The 17,273-nt window shown below is 42.9% G+C and overlaps 1 protein-coding gene across 1 annotated transcript; it reads left to right on the top strand.

Annotated features, from left to right (window-relative positions):
• Nucleotides 1–1,127: 1,127 nt before the first annotated feature.
• LOC122946615 (olfactory receptor 8D1-like) lies at nt 1,128–2,069 on the top strand. The gene has a single exon (XM_044306355.1). The coding sequence runs from the start codon at nt 1,128–1,130 to the stop codon at nt 2,067–2,069; it is 942 nt and encodes a 313-aa protein (XP_044162290.1).
• The last annotated feature ends 15,204 nt before the right edge of the window (nt 2,070–17,273 follow it).

The raw sequence follows: 17,273 nt of genomic DNA on the forward strand, positions 1-17,273 counted from the left end.
AACTGATCTCATCATAGACCAGAACGTATCTACAAAGGGTCTCTCCTGCTTCAGAGGTCTCAGAAAGATCATGCAGTATATGGACAGCCTATTGATTTTCAAGGGGACACGTAATGCTTTATTTCCCCTGTGTTGGTACTCTTGGGGAAATTAACACTTGCTGCTGGGTTACCATATATCTATTGAATCAGATTGCTGACGATCCTAGAAGCAGATCATTCTTGGGGGCCCTTCTAATATGTACTGTATAAGGTGGACCATCACTTAAAACTGCCCATGCTGATTTTGGCCATTTCAGCCAACTATCATTTGGAAATGGCAAAAACATCATTTGATCTGCCAAAAACATGATCTTTCAGATTTAAATTTTTTATCTGTGGTGTGTTTGGGATTGGCTAATTGCTCAGTTACATCCTTGTAAGTCTGGCATGTTGCCAGCAGGATCATTCATATGAACGATCTGGTGAATGATTGATTGAAGTGGCCATGGTGCTTGGACATGTTCATCGGTCACATTACCTTTCTGAAGCCCAGTCCCATTTAAGTGAATGGGATTGAGCTGCAACACTAGGTGCAGCAGCCACATAATTTACTGTGTTATTTCTGGTATACACTGAATGGGCCTCAGTACTTGCCCAAGTCAAGCAGCCCATTTAAACAGCTGATCAGCAAGGGTTCTGGAAATCAGACTCCCATCAATCTGATAATGATTACCCATCCTGAGGTTAGCTCATAGGTCTTTGTAACTCTGACTTATTCTAGTGGAGAGAGACTGCACATTATCCCCTGACCTTGGTCAGGAGACCATCCATTCTAGAGAGTACTGGAGGTCCCCTCAATCTGACTTTTGTGACATGGCATGCAAATTAAGGTGCCTTTGCATCCAAGTATTGTTTTTTGAATGGGCACATATCTTTAGAAGAAAGCGGCCATGCTTTCCTAATCCTGTATAAACCTTCTATGTCCCAGTAAAACTCTCTAAATACATTGGAAAAGTTCAGAGTAGAGGAGAATACTTTTCTCTAGAAAATATAAACACAATGATACCTGGAAGACGATACTGTTGCCTGATTAGGCTTACATGCTTAATTATTTTTCTTTAACATTCACAGAATTCAACCCTTACCATGAATCCACCAAATCAGACGATGGTATCATATTTCATTATTACAGGTATTTCAAGTGTTCCTGAACTTCAGCTTCCCATCTTCCTTCTGGTTCTTCTTATTTACATCATCATTCTTGGAGGTAATATGACCATTCTCATGCTGTCCTGTTTGGACCGTCAACTCCACACTCCCATGTACTTCTTTCTTGCCAACCTGTCCATGGTGGATATCTCTTGTTCCACTGTTTCACTTCACAAGATTCTTCTTAACTTCATACTAGGGGATCGGTCGGTTCCTTACCTCGCTTGTATGATACAAATGTACTTCTTTTCAGCTTTAACTTTTGATGAATTTGCAATACTAGCAGTGATGAGTTATGATCGATATGTAGCTGTCTGTAATCCGTTATTATATCACATAGTCATGAAGCAGAAGGTTTATATGTGGTTGGCTGTAGCCTCCTGGATTTCTGGTTTCATCATAGTCCTTCCACCTAACATTTTTGCTTCAAACTTTACTTGTTATAAGTCTCACGATATCAACCACTTCTTCTGTGACATTGTCCCTCTCATGGAAATCACTTGTGATGACATTGCCATTTTACAGATAGTCATCTTCACGGTCGGAATTACTCTTTTTGCTTTTCTGCCATTCCTTCTGACCTTCGTGCCTTACATTTTTATTATCATCGCCATACTTAAGATTCGCACTAGCACTGGAAGACGTAAAGCCTTCTACACATGTTCTTCCCACCTCACTGTTGTCATTCTTCTCTACTTGACAATCTTCTTTCAGTATTTTACACCAAAATCCAAAAGAACGACAGAATCCAGCAAATTGTTTTCTTTGTTTAATACTGTCTTTCTCCCCATAGTAAATCCATTGATCTACAGCTTAAAAAATAAAGATATGACATCAGCGATAAAGAGGAGGCTTAAATTATGTAAATTGTTCGCATGAATGTAACATTTTGAAAAATCAACAAAATTATAATGCTTTTATCAGAGGCCGATATATTGTGTGTAATTGCTGTAGCTGTGTACAATTGTAAAAACTGGTTTGGAGAAGTTGTATAAGGCCGATTTAAACGGGTTGATTATCAGAGTGATTATTGGGCCTGAACGTTAGATCCCGATTAATATCCTGTGTGAATGTGCAGATGATCAGCCGGCAGAGTCTGATCCAATCATTTACATCGTCATCATTATTGTCCTTGTAATAACAGTCATTTATCTCTTTATTCCCGATCAATGCCCAGTGACTGATTATTAATAGCCGATTTTGCTAGCTGGATTGAAAGAGTGATAAAACCCAAAGATATGCAAACCATAAGGGGCAGACCATGTCACATGTTATAGGACCCCTGACGAGGGGTCCTGTCCTGAGTAGCCTTTTCCCCCTTTGCTATAAGAGGAACCAAAACCGAAGGGGGGGGGGGGGGGATCGATGGATGTGGAAAGGAAAGATGTGGAAGGGGAAACAAACTCATCATTATGATGCAAAAAGTTGCATGCAGAACTTTACCCATGCAGATTGATTTTGTACCAGACAAAGGCATCATGTATGATGCAAGGTTGACTGTTCTGAAGTGCTGCCATTGACCATCTCTGAGATTCATGTATACTTGGCCTTCTGTCCCCTGACATCAGCTTTTGTGTTCTCTTATTCATGCACCATTTGCTTTGTTGACAATAATGTATTTGTGACAAGACTCTCGTGTAACATATCCAACGAGATCAACCGCTTATTTGTACTATTGTTTCACTAATGAAAAATCACATGAAGAAAATCGCCTGGCCTCATTCACATGAGCATATCAAAATTTATCCGTATACGCGCTCCAGAATATACACAGATTCCAGATGAAATACCATTCATATTGCCATCAGTATGGCTTTATCTAGATTTACAAGCGTATTACTTCATTTCTGCATTTTGTATGTGCTCCCGTCCGCCCAAAAGTCAGACATGCTGCAGATTTCAAATACTGATGGAAAGTGTACGCCCATGTGAACAGCCCATTTCATTAACAGTAGCAGTGGATTTCGGTACACAAAATACATGTCATACATACACTGCAAATACGCTCTTGTAAAAGAGGCCTCTAACAAAGGACGACTCTTTTTTCTTACATATAATTCTTCTTTACTCCATATATACTTTCATTGTATTCTCCCGACTGAGAAAGCAGACCACCAGCAAAAGACAGAAAGCCTACTGCACATGCTCCTCTCATTTCACAGTGGTCATCCTTCTCTACGTCACTCTCGCCGGTCAGTATTTCAGGCTACAATCCGCTAACAATTTGGACTGCACTAAACTTTCTTCTCTTGTCCATTCAGCATTGAAGCGTAGGCCTATGTATGGAGATTCTGCCAGCAAGACCTTGTTCAGTGAATTGTTTCAGAATGCCGGTTAAAGTTCTTATTATTCACCGTAGCCCAGATTATTACAAAAAGAAGTCAATGTTGATTGTAGACATTTATAGGAAATTTATTTTTGCGTAGTTTAGTGGTTACCCTGAGTTGAAAAGTTGTAATTATGGTAGGTGTTAAGCCTAAGCCTAAGTCTTCAGTCCTTCATTCCCTTTCAGACCCCTTGGTATGCAGTCTGTTCCCTTCACAGTAATGCATGATCGAATTGAGGTCTGTGGGGGACATTTTTATGGTATTTTTGCCACTGTTGTAAAAAAGTTGCAACTTTTGTCACACGCCATATTTGCTGCAAAATTTATGACTTTTCCCCCTTTTTTGCCACTTTTCAGAAGGGGACGGGAGTGGGCAGGGTCATCAGGCCAAGCACATTCATCTGCATTCACACCAGCTTACTGGTATGAATTAAGACTATGGGAACTGCCGTAGATTTTAGTCTGTCGCATGGTCACCAGGAGGATGCACCAAATCTATCAGAGGTCTGCGCCTCTGCATAAATTTGGTGCATCCTCTGGCTGAGCAGGGGGAATCAATACCAGCAATGAAAACACCGGTCTTGATAAATGTCTCCTGTGTGTTTGTTATGCTGCTGTCATCACTAGCTCTCGTGTATCAGCACAGCTTTATTCCTGACAATGATCCCCATTCAACATCATATGGGGGAATACCAGTATAGACAGAACTCCCAATGAAAAATGAGGTGGGTGGGTGCCTTCCCTTTGGATATGGTTCAATGTCTTCCAAAAGTAAGAAGCAATGGAGACAACTCTCCTGACTAAAAGTTTGTGACCTTTAATCCAAATGCGATATTCTGACTAATCAAAGCCTTGCTTGAAGAAGTCAGGAGTGCTGTCTCCATTGCTTATTATTTTTGGACTACAGCATATGAGGGATGTCTTGTGCTGATTGACAGTGATGCTGAGGCATGTCTCATTACCCCTCTCTGCTGTGTGTAGGGTTTCTGTAAGGTTTGCCATATGTGCTCTCCCCTGTCTACACTCATAGGGTCTGTTCACATTTTCCTCAGAGAAATCTGTGATCAAAACACCAAAAATAGCTTTCAATGACTACAATAGAAAAAATTACACAATATGGCGCTAAATTGAGGTCCACTTCTGAAGTTACTTCTTAAAGGGGTTGTCCGGGTTCAGAGCTGAACCCGGACATACCCTTATTTTCACCCCGGCAGCCCCCCTGAGCCTAGCATCGGAGCATCTCATGCTCCGATGCACTCCCGTGCCCTGCGCTAAACCGCGCAGGGCACGGGCTCTTTTGTTTTCAATAACACACTGCCGGGCGGTAACTTCCGCCTGGCAGTGTGTTCGGTGACGTCACCGGCTCTAAGGGGCAGGCTTTAGCTCTGCCCTAGCCGTTTTACTGGCTAGGGCAGAGCTAAATCCCGCCCATCAGTGCCGGTGACGTCACCGGGGTTCCTGTCAGCCCCATGGAGAGCCCCGGTACGTCACCAGAACTCCTAAAAATGCCTTTGCCCTGTGCAATTTAGCGCAGGGCAAAGGAGAGCATCGGAGCATGAACTGCTCCAATGCTCCTGTCAGGGGGGCTGCCGGGGGGAAAATGGAGGGATGTCCGGGTTCAGCTCTGAACCCGGACAACCCCTTTAAAAGCAAATTGTTAGTAGATATTGAATTGGAGTCAATGTGGAAGTGGAAAGAAACACTATCAGTTTTAGAAGAGGTTTCAGAAGTATTATAGCTGCCTCCAAAAATGCTTCTGAATTATCCCAACCAGGGCTGGATGAAAAAAATGCTGGGAAAAACACTTTTAAAACATTTTCAAAAACTTTGCCAAATCCTCAAACAAAAACTCTTCTAAAAAACAACTAATAAATTGGTACTTCTGGTACCTCGGTACCAAAGCCCACTTCTATTTTCTATTTTAAATGTTTTTAAAGAGGAAGATAAGAATACCGAAGTAATTCACTGAAGTCGCACGCAACTTTGGGCGATACGAACATTGGCTCCACAAAGCCAATAATTGTAATACTGTACAGAAACAGCATTAAAAATGGAGTGTTTGAATAAATCGCCTTCGGATCTATGATCTAAATCTCGATTTGCTCAAGCCTAACAATAAGCGTGCCTAAAAAAAAAATTTTTTAGGCATATTCGAAGGTAAGGTAAGGAGATTGGGAGTTGACCTGATATTCTTTGGCAGAGCATTCTGGAGAGGAGGTGGAGCTCGAGAAAAGTGTTGAAGACGGTAGTGAGAGGTACGAATTATGGAGGATTTTAAATCTTAGATCACTGGTAGAAAGGAGGGCACAAGTAGGGTGCTAGACGGAAATGAGGGAGAAGATAAATAGAGGCGCAGCACTGTGGAGAACTTTGTGGGTAAAGGTGAGAAGTTTGAATTCTATAGTGGATGGGCAACCAATGAAGTGACTGGCACAGGCTGGTAGCATCAGTATAGCAGGTGGACAGATAGATGAGCCTCACTGCAGAATTTAAGACAGACTGAAGGAGGGGAGAGTTTAGTGAGAGGAAGACTAATTAGTAATGAGTTACAGTAGTCAAGAGGAGAATGAATCAAAGCAACAATTAGAATTTTGGCCGTTTCTACAGTAAGAAAAGAGCGGATTCTGGAGAAGTTCTTGAGGTGCCGACAAGAGGGTGCAAGTGACTGAATATGGAAACAAAGAAAAGATCCAAGTCAAACATGACCCCAAGACAGTTATGATAGTACCACAGACCGAAATTGAAATATCAAGTTTAGGTGGGTTAATAGATGGGGGAAAGACAAGTTGTTCAGTTTTTGAGAGGTTCAGTTTTAGATACAGAGAGGGCATGATGTTAGAGACAGCTGCTGGTGTTTTGGAGTAAGGCTACTGTCACATCTGCGTTTTTAATTCAGGTTTTGAGATCCGGAAGAGAATCTCAAAACCTAAATTAAACATTTATTGTCAGTGGGGACATAACTGATCAGGATGCATTAGTATGCATCAGTTCAGTTCAATTGCTTTTTTCGGGACGGATACAGAGCAAAACTGAACAAACCTGATCAGGCATAAAAATCAATGTAAGTCAATAGTAGTGAAGGACCGGCACTCACTTGCGTAGTCTTGCAAATATTTTCTTTATTGCCACATATCTACATCTGTGACGCGTTTCAGCACAGACTGTGCCTTTGTCAAACAGTGAAAAACTCACATACACAACGATTTAAATATCCCGCCTAACATGTACCCATTCACTGCTCTAGTGTGATAAAAGCTACACATGTAACTCACCCACACACAGGAGTACAAATACCTACACGTGATTTTATGTGACAGCAAATTCATTATCTACATTCTTAAATGCCCATGTGGCTTATTATATGTTGGTGAAACATTCACTCGCATGAAAGACAGATTCTGTAAACATAAATCCACGATCAGGAAGGGCAATTTATTGTTACCCATACCAAACCACGTTCATAAAAAAAAACATACAATTGCGCAATTGCGTTTTCAGATTATTAAAAGTGTGGCACAACCACGCCGTGGTGGTGATCGGCATAAACTACTGTTGAAACGTGAAGCTTTCTGGATTCATCGGCTCCAAACCTTGGAGCCGCTGGGTCTAAATTGTGATTACAAATTGAATAGTTTTCTATAATTTTTCTTTTTTAATGCATGGTATATCCTTAACCTGTACCATTATTCTCAACAGCGTGATTGAAGTTACTTGATGTAAACCACAAAGAAGAATTCTATTCTGGAAATGGAGAGACTGTAGTGGATGATATGATGTCTTTTACTTTCATTTTTGTCTTCATTTTTGTCTTTGTTTAGTTTGTTTATTAGGTTGTCATGGTTACATGACATCAGCACTTGGTTGTTAGGCAGGCTATTTAAATCGTTGTGTATGAAAGTTTTTCACTGTTTGACAAAGGCACAGTTTGTGCCAAAACACGTCACATGTGGCAATAAAGAAAATATTTGCAAGATTACGAAAGTGAGTTCCGGTCCTTCACTACTATTATTTATATGGGACGCCAATCCTAGGACACGTGCACCGCCACGCTACACCTGCAGTGCCGACTGATTTATAACATGTTAGTCGATAGTGTCGGATGTGTTTTTTTCGTTAGGGTACTTTCACACTAGCGTTATTCTTTTCCAGTATTGAAATCTGGTAAAGGGTCTCAATACTGGAAAAAAACACATCAGTTTTATCCTAATACATTCTGAATAGAAAGCAATCCGTTCAGTATGCATCAGGATGTCTTCCGTTCCATCCTTTGTACAGTATGTGACTGGACAAAATAACGCAGCTTGCTGCAGTATTTTTTCCGGCCAACATCCCGGAACACTACAACACTTGCCGGATCACAGAGTTGTATTAATGCCGGATCCTGTACCAAGTGTCCTGGAAATTGCCGCGTTGATCCAGTTTTCGGGTCTGCGCCTGCCCCAGGACATAGGAGGAGCTATTTTTGCTTTTGATCTTTGAAAAAAATGAAAACACTGGATCCGTTATTCCGGATGATACCAGATGAGACAGATCGGGTATTTCACCATATCCATCTAACGGATCCAGGAAAAAACTGATTTCTGTTTGCATATGGTTTTCCGGATCCGGCAGGCAGTTCCGTTGCCGGAACTGCCTGCCGGATCCAAACAACGCTAGTGTGAAAGTACCCTAACAGACAAAAACGGATCTGGCACCCATTGACATTGACTGATCAAGTTTGTTCAGTTTTGATTTAATAACAGCTGAAACAGACCCATCAAGATGTATTAAATGGAATGGATCCTTTTAATTCAGGTTTTTAATCCAGATCTGAAAGTAGCCTAAAGCAGGGGTTATGTCAGGGGATCAAGTGTATGAAGGGTGTCGTCAGCATAGAGATGGTACTGAAAGCCAAATCTACTGACAGTCTGTCCGATGGGGGCTGTGTGGAGAAAGACGAGTAAAGGACCTAGGACTGATCCTTGGGGAACCCGAACATCAAGAGGAAAAGAAGTAGAGGCAGCGAATTATACACTAAAGGAGCAGCCAGAGAGAACCAGGAGAGAGCAGTGTGCTAAAGGCCAATTGAGTGTAGCATGGTGAGGAGGAGTTTGTGGTCTACTGTATCAAAAGCTTCTGAAAGATCCAGAAGAACTAGTAGACAATAGTCACCATTCATTTTTGCTGTCAGAAGTAAGGATAGTTTCTGTAGAGTGAAAGGCATATTGTAAGAGATCAAGAAGATAGTTTGCAGAAAGATAGTTAATTAAGTGAGAGTGGATGAGAAGTTCCAGGAGGTTAGAGAGGAAGGGGAGTTGTATATCTGTATATCTGTATGCCTCCATTGTAGACTTGTTACTTATGCTACCTGCATTTTATGGCGTATCTACATTGGTCCAACTGTGTTATTTTTGACCCTAGTAGGTGTCTTGTCATGTGATGTTTTTTGTCTTTACAAAATATGTCTGCTGATGTACAATAAAGCTGATATTTTTAACCATATAGTGTTGGTTGTAGTGGAACTCCTGCTGCAGGCAGATGACGTGGTCAATCTGTGCCAGTTACACACCCAAATGAAACATCTTCCTCTGATGCACGCAGGCGACAGAACGAATACCGCTCTAAGAATGGTGAGGGCCAAACAAGCAGAGGCAGTAGTATATTGGATGGCTGACAGTGCCTCCAGTTCCTTCACATTGTCTTCCACCCGGTCCCCTGCTGAAAGCGCAGAGTTGGCACCTGCGGCCCATGTTCATCTGTCTTCCAACTCACTCCCCTTGCAAACCAGCCAAGTCTGAGCCCCACGTCATGCAGCAGTCACTTATGGTTTTTGATGACACTGCTGGTGGGGGCTCTGTGGGCCATCCACCTAGCCCTGCCCCAGAAATGAAGAGATTGAGTGCGGTAATGCCTAACCACTTATGTTTTAGAATGAGGATATGGCAGGACCACCGCAGCATGTCTCTGATGATGATGATGATGGCAAGGAAGGAAGGGGTGAGGAGTGGATGGAAGATGATGTGGTGGATGATTAGGTCCTACACCCCACATGGCATTAAGGAAATCCGAGTGACGTGTGCAGTTTGGAGAAAGAGGTGGTGGTCACGCAGCACTGACCACACAGCAAAAGAGGGAGCAGGGTGAAAAAGCATAATGGCTAGCCCCTAGGCAGTATGCCTGCTACTGCCCACTGTGCCGAGGGAAATGAGCACATCAAAGCCAGCTCGAAGGAGTTACCTGGCATGGCAGATGGCAGTTCTTCAGTCAATGTGCTGACGACAAGGCACACTATTCACACTGTCCCATGGAAGCATTATGCTCCCCATCCTCCAAACACTGGAGAGAAAGAGAAAGTACCCCCCTACCCACCCGCAAGCCCTGGCCCTGAATGCCAGCATTTCAAAATTTCTGGCCTTTGAAATGCTGCCATTCTGTCTGGTGGAAAAGGACACTTTTAAAAACCTTATGGAGGCGGCTGTCCCACAGTATGTGGTTCCCAGCCACCATCCCTGCCCTGCACGAACAAGTGGTGGACAAAATCAGGGGTACACATAACCACCGATATGTTAACCAGTAACCACGGGCAAGGACGTTATATCTCCCTAACTGCCGACTGGGTAAATGTAGTGGCGACTGGGCCTGAGGCGAAAAGCTTTTTGATGCATATCCAACTACCACCGAGGATTGCGGGACGTTTCTCGGTGTCTCCTGTTGCCTCCTCCTCATACTCCACTTCCTCCTCAACCACCTATTGGTTGGTGCCGCTGAGCCTCAAGCCCGGCCTGGTGGTGTGTGATAGCAGGTGAAATCTCGTAGCAGCTCTGGGCCTAATCGGTTTGACGTACATTCCTTTTCTGGCACATGTGCTGAATTTGTTGGTGCAGAGGTTCCTGAAAAATTACCCCGAGATGTCAGAGCTGCTGCAGAAAGTGCGGGCTGTCTGTGTGCGCTTTCAGCGTTCTCACTCTGCTGCTGCTCGCCTGTCTGCACTGCAGTGTAAATTCTGTCTTCCCGCTCACCGCTTTATATGAAACATACCCACAAGGTGGAACACCACCTTGCACATGCTAGAAAGACTGTGCGAGCAGCAACAGGCAATAGTGGAGTTTCAGCTAAAGCACGCACGGGTGAGTCACTCTGCAGAATGGCACCATTTCACCAACAACAAGTGGGCCTCAATGCGGGAAGTGTGTACCATCATCAGCTTTACTATCCTACTTCTATGCATCCTTGAAAAAACATTTCAGGCGATGATGGATGAGGTTGTGGCACAGGAGAAAGAGGAGGAGGAACAGGGATCATTCACACGGTTATCAGGCCAGTTGTCCACACATGGGTTGGAGGGTGGGCTCCTGCACCAACAGCGGCCAGGTACACAACTGTCCAGCCAGGGCACAGTTTTGGAGGAGGAGGATGATGATGATGATGAGGATTAGGAGCCGTGTTTACAGCAAGGTGGCACCCAAAGCAGCTCACAGGCATCACTGGACCATGGCTGGGGGGGATACAGAGGACACAGACAATAGACCTCCCACTGAGGACAGCTTGTCGTTGCCTCTGGGCAGCCTGGCACACATGAGCGAGTACATGCTGCAGTGCCTGCTCAATAACTGACGAGTTGCCCTGATTGTTACCAGTGCTGATTACTGCCCCATTTAACTTCTGGGTCTCCAAACTGGACACATGGCCTTTACACCTTGGAGGTGCTGGCCCACTCTATGGCAAGTGTAGTGTCTGAACAAGTGTTTAGCACGGCAGGGGGTGTGATCACTGAAAGGTGCATCCGCCTGTCCACAGCCAATGTTGACAAGCTCACATTCATTAAAATAAACCAGGCATGGATCCCACAGGACTTGTCCGTACCTTTGGCTGAGTATACAAGTATACCGGATGCACCCAGCCATTGTTATACTCCAGCACAGTTTGTTAGTTCTGTTTGCCATTTCCACCCCCCCAAAAAAAAAAAAAAGATAAAAAAATTGAACAAGATAAAAAAAACAACACAAAAACAGTGTTGACTACCTACTCTGCCTCTTCCACCTACACCGTCATGTCAACCTCCTCCTCCACTTGGCCTCCACCCCCTGATTCAAGATTATTATCTGTTATATTGGCAGAGTAGAGAAGTATACCGGCTGCACCCAGCCATTGTTATACTCCACCACAGTTGGTCCGATAAAGTTCGGCCCGTCGAACCCGAACATCCGCAGGTCCGCTCATCCCTAATTGTGTGTAACAGTTGAATTGGTTACTAGAGCACAGAGTAATTAGATGATTTTCTTATGTTGCGGTGATCTTGAATTAATCACCAATTAAAAGGTTACCAAGTTACGGTACTTGCACTCAAGAGATTAATTAACATTTCAATTCCAGTGACGCTGCACGTAAACCTTACCCTGTCTGCAGACTATAAAATCTCAGCAATTTCTTTATTAAATTGGAAGATTTTTTCTTCTGTGTTGATTAGTAGATATCAAAAGGGCTCAAGGCTGCCATGTTTTCTTACATATGTTGTCAGAAGTTGGGTAAAGATTTGTAAAAATAAAGGTTGAAATCTAATCTCCGTAGCACTTCTCCTGAGCAGCGACTACCAGATCAGGTAAGTAACCAACTTCAGCTAGACTAATCTCATCATAGACCAGAACGCATCTACAAATGTCCTCTCCTGCTCCAGAGGTCTCAAAAAGTTCATGTAGTATATGGACAGCCTATTGATTTTCAAGGGGACAGGTAATGCTATATTTTCCCTGTGGTGGTTCTCTTGGGGAAATGAACACTTGCTTCTGGGTTCCCATGCTGGGTTATAGCTGATTTCTTAGGATCCTAGAAGCAGACCTTTCTAATATGTATTGAATATGGTGGACCATCACTTAAAGCTGCCCATGCACATAAGATAAAAGTTGGTAGAAACAGCTAATTTTGGCCGTTTCAACCAACCATCATTCAGAAATGACAAAAACATAATTTGATCTGCCAGAAACATGATCTTTCAGATTTAAAAATTTGAGTTGTGGTGTGTATAGGATTTGCCCATTGCATTGCTTTTTTTGTTAAGTCAGTTACACCCATTTAATTCTGGCATGTTGCTGGCGTGATCATTCATCCGAACAATCTGGTGAATGATTAATTGGCTGCATTCTGGCTCATCAAACTCTTACGCTGGGTTCACACCTGAGCGTTTTACAGCGCGTTCAAACGCGCTGTAAAACGCTCAGCACATGAAAACCAATGCTTCCCTATGGCCCTGGTTCACACTTGAGCGTTTTACAGCGCGTTTGAACGCGCTGAAAAACGCCCTACGCTCAAAAAAGTTCTCGAGCTTCTTTGGGGCGTTTTGTCGCGCGTTCCCGTACATAGACTTTCAGGAACACGCGACAATGGTCGTTTGCTTGTCTCTGTATGCGCGATTGTAAACGCCGGTACAATCGCGCATACAGAGCGCTCCTTTCAGAACGCTCAGGTGTGAACCCAGGGTTATGTGTATGGCCAGTGTTTAGAGGGGTTTTCTGGCGCTTACATATTGACAACCTGTCCTCAGAATAGGTGATCAATATTAGGTTGGTGGGAGTCCGACTCCCAACACACCTGCCAATCAAGCTGATGTGGCCATGGCGCTTGGACATATTCATTGGTTACATTGCCTTTTTGAAGCTCAGTCCTATTTAAGTAAATGGGATTGAGCTGCAACAATAACCACAGCAGCCACATACTTTACTGTCTTATTTATGGTATGCAATGAAGGGACCTCAGTACTTGCCCACGTACAGCAGCCCCTTCGAACAGCTGATCAGCACAGGTTCTGGGAGTCAGACTCCCATTAATCTGATAATGATGACCTGTCCTGAGGATTGTCCATAGGTGTTTGGAACTCAGATTTTTTTTTCTGGTGGAAAGAGACGGCACATCCCCTCCCCTGAAACTGGGTCAGAATAGCATAGATTTTTGAGAATACTGGAGGTCATATCTGTCCCACCAATTTGACTTTTGAGACATGGCATAAAAATTGAGGCGCATTTGCATTGGATGTTGTTTTTTGAATGTACACCTGTCTTTAGAAGAAAGCGGCCATGCTTTCCTAGTCCTGTATAAACTTTTTATGGTAATATACATTGGCAAAATTAATTGTGGAGAAGAATATGTTTTTTCTAGAAAATATAAACACAATGATACCTGGAAGACAATACTATTGCCTGATTAGGCTTACATGCTTAATTCATTATTTTTTTTGGCATTTACAGAATTCAACCCTAACCATGAATCCACCAAATCAGACCATGGGATCCATTTTTTTTATTACAGGTATTTCAAGTGTTCCTGAACTTCAGCTTCCCATCTTTCTTCTGGTTCTTCTCATTTACATCATCATTCTTGGAGGTAATATGACCATTCTCATGCTGTCCTGTTCAGACCGTCAACTCCACACTCCCATGTACTTCTTTCTTGCCAACCTGTCCATAGTGGATATCTCTTGTTCCACTGTTTCACTTCACAAGATTCTTCTTAACTTCATACTAGGCGATGGGTCGATTTCTTACCTTGCTTGTATGATACAAATGTACTTCTTTTCAGCTTTAACTTTTGATGAATTTGCGATACTAGCAGTGATGAGTTATGATCGATATGTAGCTGTCTGCAATCCGTTATTATATCACATAGTCATGAAGCAGAAGGTTTGTATGTGGTTGGCTGTAGCCTCCTGGATTTCTGGTTTCATCATAGTCCTTTTACCTAACATTTTGGTTTCAAACTTTTCTTGTTACAAGTCTCACGTTATCAACCACTTCTTCTGTGACATTGTCCCTCTGTTGGAAATCACTTGCGATGACATTGCCATTTTACAGGTACTCACCTTCACGGTAGGAATTTGTCTTTCTGCTTTTTTGCCATTCTTTCTGACCTTTGTGCCTTACGTTTTTATTATCATCGCCATACTTAAGATTCGCACTAGCACTGGAAGACGTAAAGCCTTCTACACATGTTCTTCCCACCTCACTGTTGTCATTCTTCTCTATTTGACCATCTCGTTTCAGTACTTTACACCAAAATCCAAAATATCGACAGAATCCAGTAAATTGTTCTCCTTGTTTAATACGGTTTTTATCCCCATAGTTAATCCATTGATCTACAGCTTAAAAAATAAAGATATGACATTAGCAATAAAGAGGAGGCTCAAATTACATTAATTGATCGCATGAATGTAACATTTTGAAAAATCAACACAATGATAATACCTGTATCAGATGCCAATATATTGTGTGTAATTGATAGAGCTGTGTACAATTGTAAAAAATTGGTTTTGAGACGATGCCTAAGGCGGATTTACACAGGCTGATGATCAGGGCAATTATTGGTTCTGAACATTAGATCCCGATTAATATCCCGCATGAAAGTGCCGATGATCAGCCGGCAGAGGCTGATCCAATCATTTACATCGTCATCATTATTGTCCTCGTAATAATAGTGATTTATCCCCATTATTCCCAACAATTATTAGTAGCTTACTTTGCTAGCTGGATTGAAAGAGCGATAAAACCCAAAGACATACAAAGCATAAGGAGGTGACCATGACACCTGGTATAGGACCCCTGGTGAAGGGTCCTGTCCTGAATAGTCCCATTCCCCTTTGCCACAAGAGGAAAAACCAAAGGGGGGGGGGGGGGATTGGCCCAAGGGTTATGGAAAGATGGAAAGGGGAAAAAAAACACCAGACCTTTCAAACTCGTCACCATGATCTTTGATCTTTGGTATGGTCTTCTCTCTGTTCTGTGTAAGTCACTTACCTTACCTTATGTCACATTGGACTATTGCTAAAGTCATTTTTGACAAATTAAAGTCTTGTGTTGATAACTTATAAACCTCATATGCAAAAACAAAAACAAAAAAGACCCAGGTGGGTCTTTGCTCCTCCATCACCTGTACGGCATTCCTGACTATGGTGCCCCATTTCACCTGGTCTCTACTGCTGGTTTGTTGTTTATTATTTTCATATTGCACTTGCCATACAAACCCTTTTTCCATTGCCATGCGGGTCTGCCTGTTGACCATCGACTCACCTGTATATTTAGGTTTTCACCTCGCTGTTGGGTCACTGGTCGGTCATTGTACCTAGTATTTTTTCTTGATCCATACATATATATTTACCGTTGACCTGTGTGCTACCCCAGGGTGGTGCCTTTTTCTGCTCCCATTCACTTTTTAAATGGCACTATATTTATTTGCTCCATTATTTATGTATATCTTTTAATTATGTCCTAATAAAGCATATTTTTACTTTCTGGTACTATGAGCTTTAAGAACACATTTCTCGCCAAAGTTCCCATTGGCCTCAGACCTCTGATACCTGAGGAGAGTTTTGGCATCATTTTGGGGTACACGTAACTTACTAATTTACTTTTGATAGTATAACACCAGATTTTTGCTACTCCTTCACATAGAGAATTAAATAAGCAGAGATAGACTTCACCACCGATTACTCAGGGGTCTTGAGGATAACTCCCAAGATATCCATCTGCGACGCAATCAATCACTGGCGCGAGTTCTTATTTTGCTCAAAGGAAGACAAGAAAGGTCCAAATAATGAAGTACAAGGACAACATCTGCATGGAATTTGTATGTTCTCCTCATGTTTGTGTGGATTTCCTCCATGGTCTCTGATTTCCTCCCACACTCCAAAAGACATACTGATAGGGAACTTAGATTGTGAGCCCTACTGAGGACAGTGTGATCCTAATGTCTGTAAAGCGCTGCGGAATATAGTAGCGCTATATAAGTGCATAACATAAATAAATACTGTTTCATTAAAGCACAATTTGTGGGATTTATTGCACTTAGGGTACTTGCGTTTTTCTTTTCCGGCAAAGAGTTCCGTCACAGGGGCTCTATACCGGAAAAGAACTGACCAGGCATATCCCCATGCATTCTAAATAGAGAGTAATCCATTCAGGATGCATCAGGATGTCTTCAGTTCAGTCATTATGACTAGGGATGAGCGAACTCGAACTGTATAGTTCGGGTTCGTACCGAATTTTGGGGTGTCCGTGACACGGACCCGAACCCGGACATTTTCGTAAAAGTCCGGGTTCGGGTTCGGTGTTCGTCGCTTTCTTGGCGCTTTTGTGACGCTTTCTTGGCGCTTTTTGAAAAGGCTGCAAAGCAGCCAATCAACAAGCGTCATACTACTTGCCCCAAGAGGCCATCACAGCCATGCCTACTATTGGCATGGCTGTGATTGGCCAGAGCATTATGTGACCCAGCCTCTATTTAAGCTGGAGTCACATAGCGCCGCCCGTCACTCTGCTCTGATTAGCGTAGGGAGAGGTTATGGCTGCGACAGTACGGCGAGATTAGGCAGATTAACTCCTCCAAAGGACTTGATTATTGATCGATCTGCAGCTGTGGGTCATTGAGCTGCTGATACTCAATTGCTCACTGTTTTTAGGCTGCCCAGACCGTTTGTCAGTCACATTTTTCTGGGGTGATCGGCGGCCATTTTGTGTCTTGTGGTGCGCCAGCACAAGCTGCGACCAAGTGCATTTAACCCTCAATGGTGTGGTTGTTTTTTGGCTAAAGCCTACATCAGGGTGAAGCTGTCACACCAAGTGCATTTAACCAGCAATAGTCTGTTTATTTTTTGGCCATATACTACATCAGGGGCAAGCTGCGCCTGTCACCAAGTGCATTTAACCCTCAGTAGTGTGGTTGGTCAAGCTATCACACCAAGTGCATTTAACCAGCAATAGTCTGTTCATTTTTTGGCCATATACTACATCAGGGGCAAG

This window comes from Bufo gargarizans, chromosome 9, assembly GCF_014858855.1.
Source record: "Bufo gargarizans isolate SCDJY-AF-19 chromosome 9, ASM1485885v1, whole genome shotgun sequence".
NCBI lineage: Eukaryota > Metazoa > Chordata > Amphibia > Anura > Bufonidae > Bufo > Bufo gargarizans.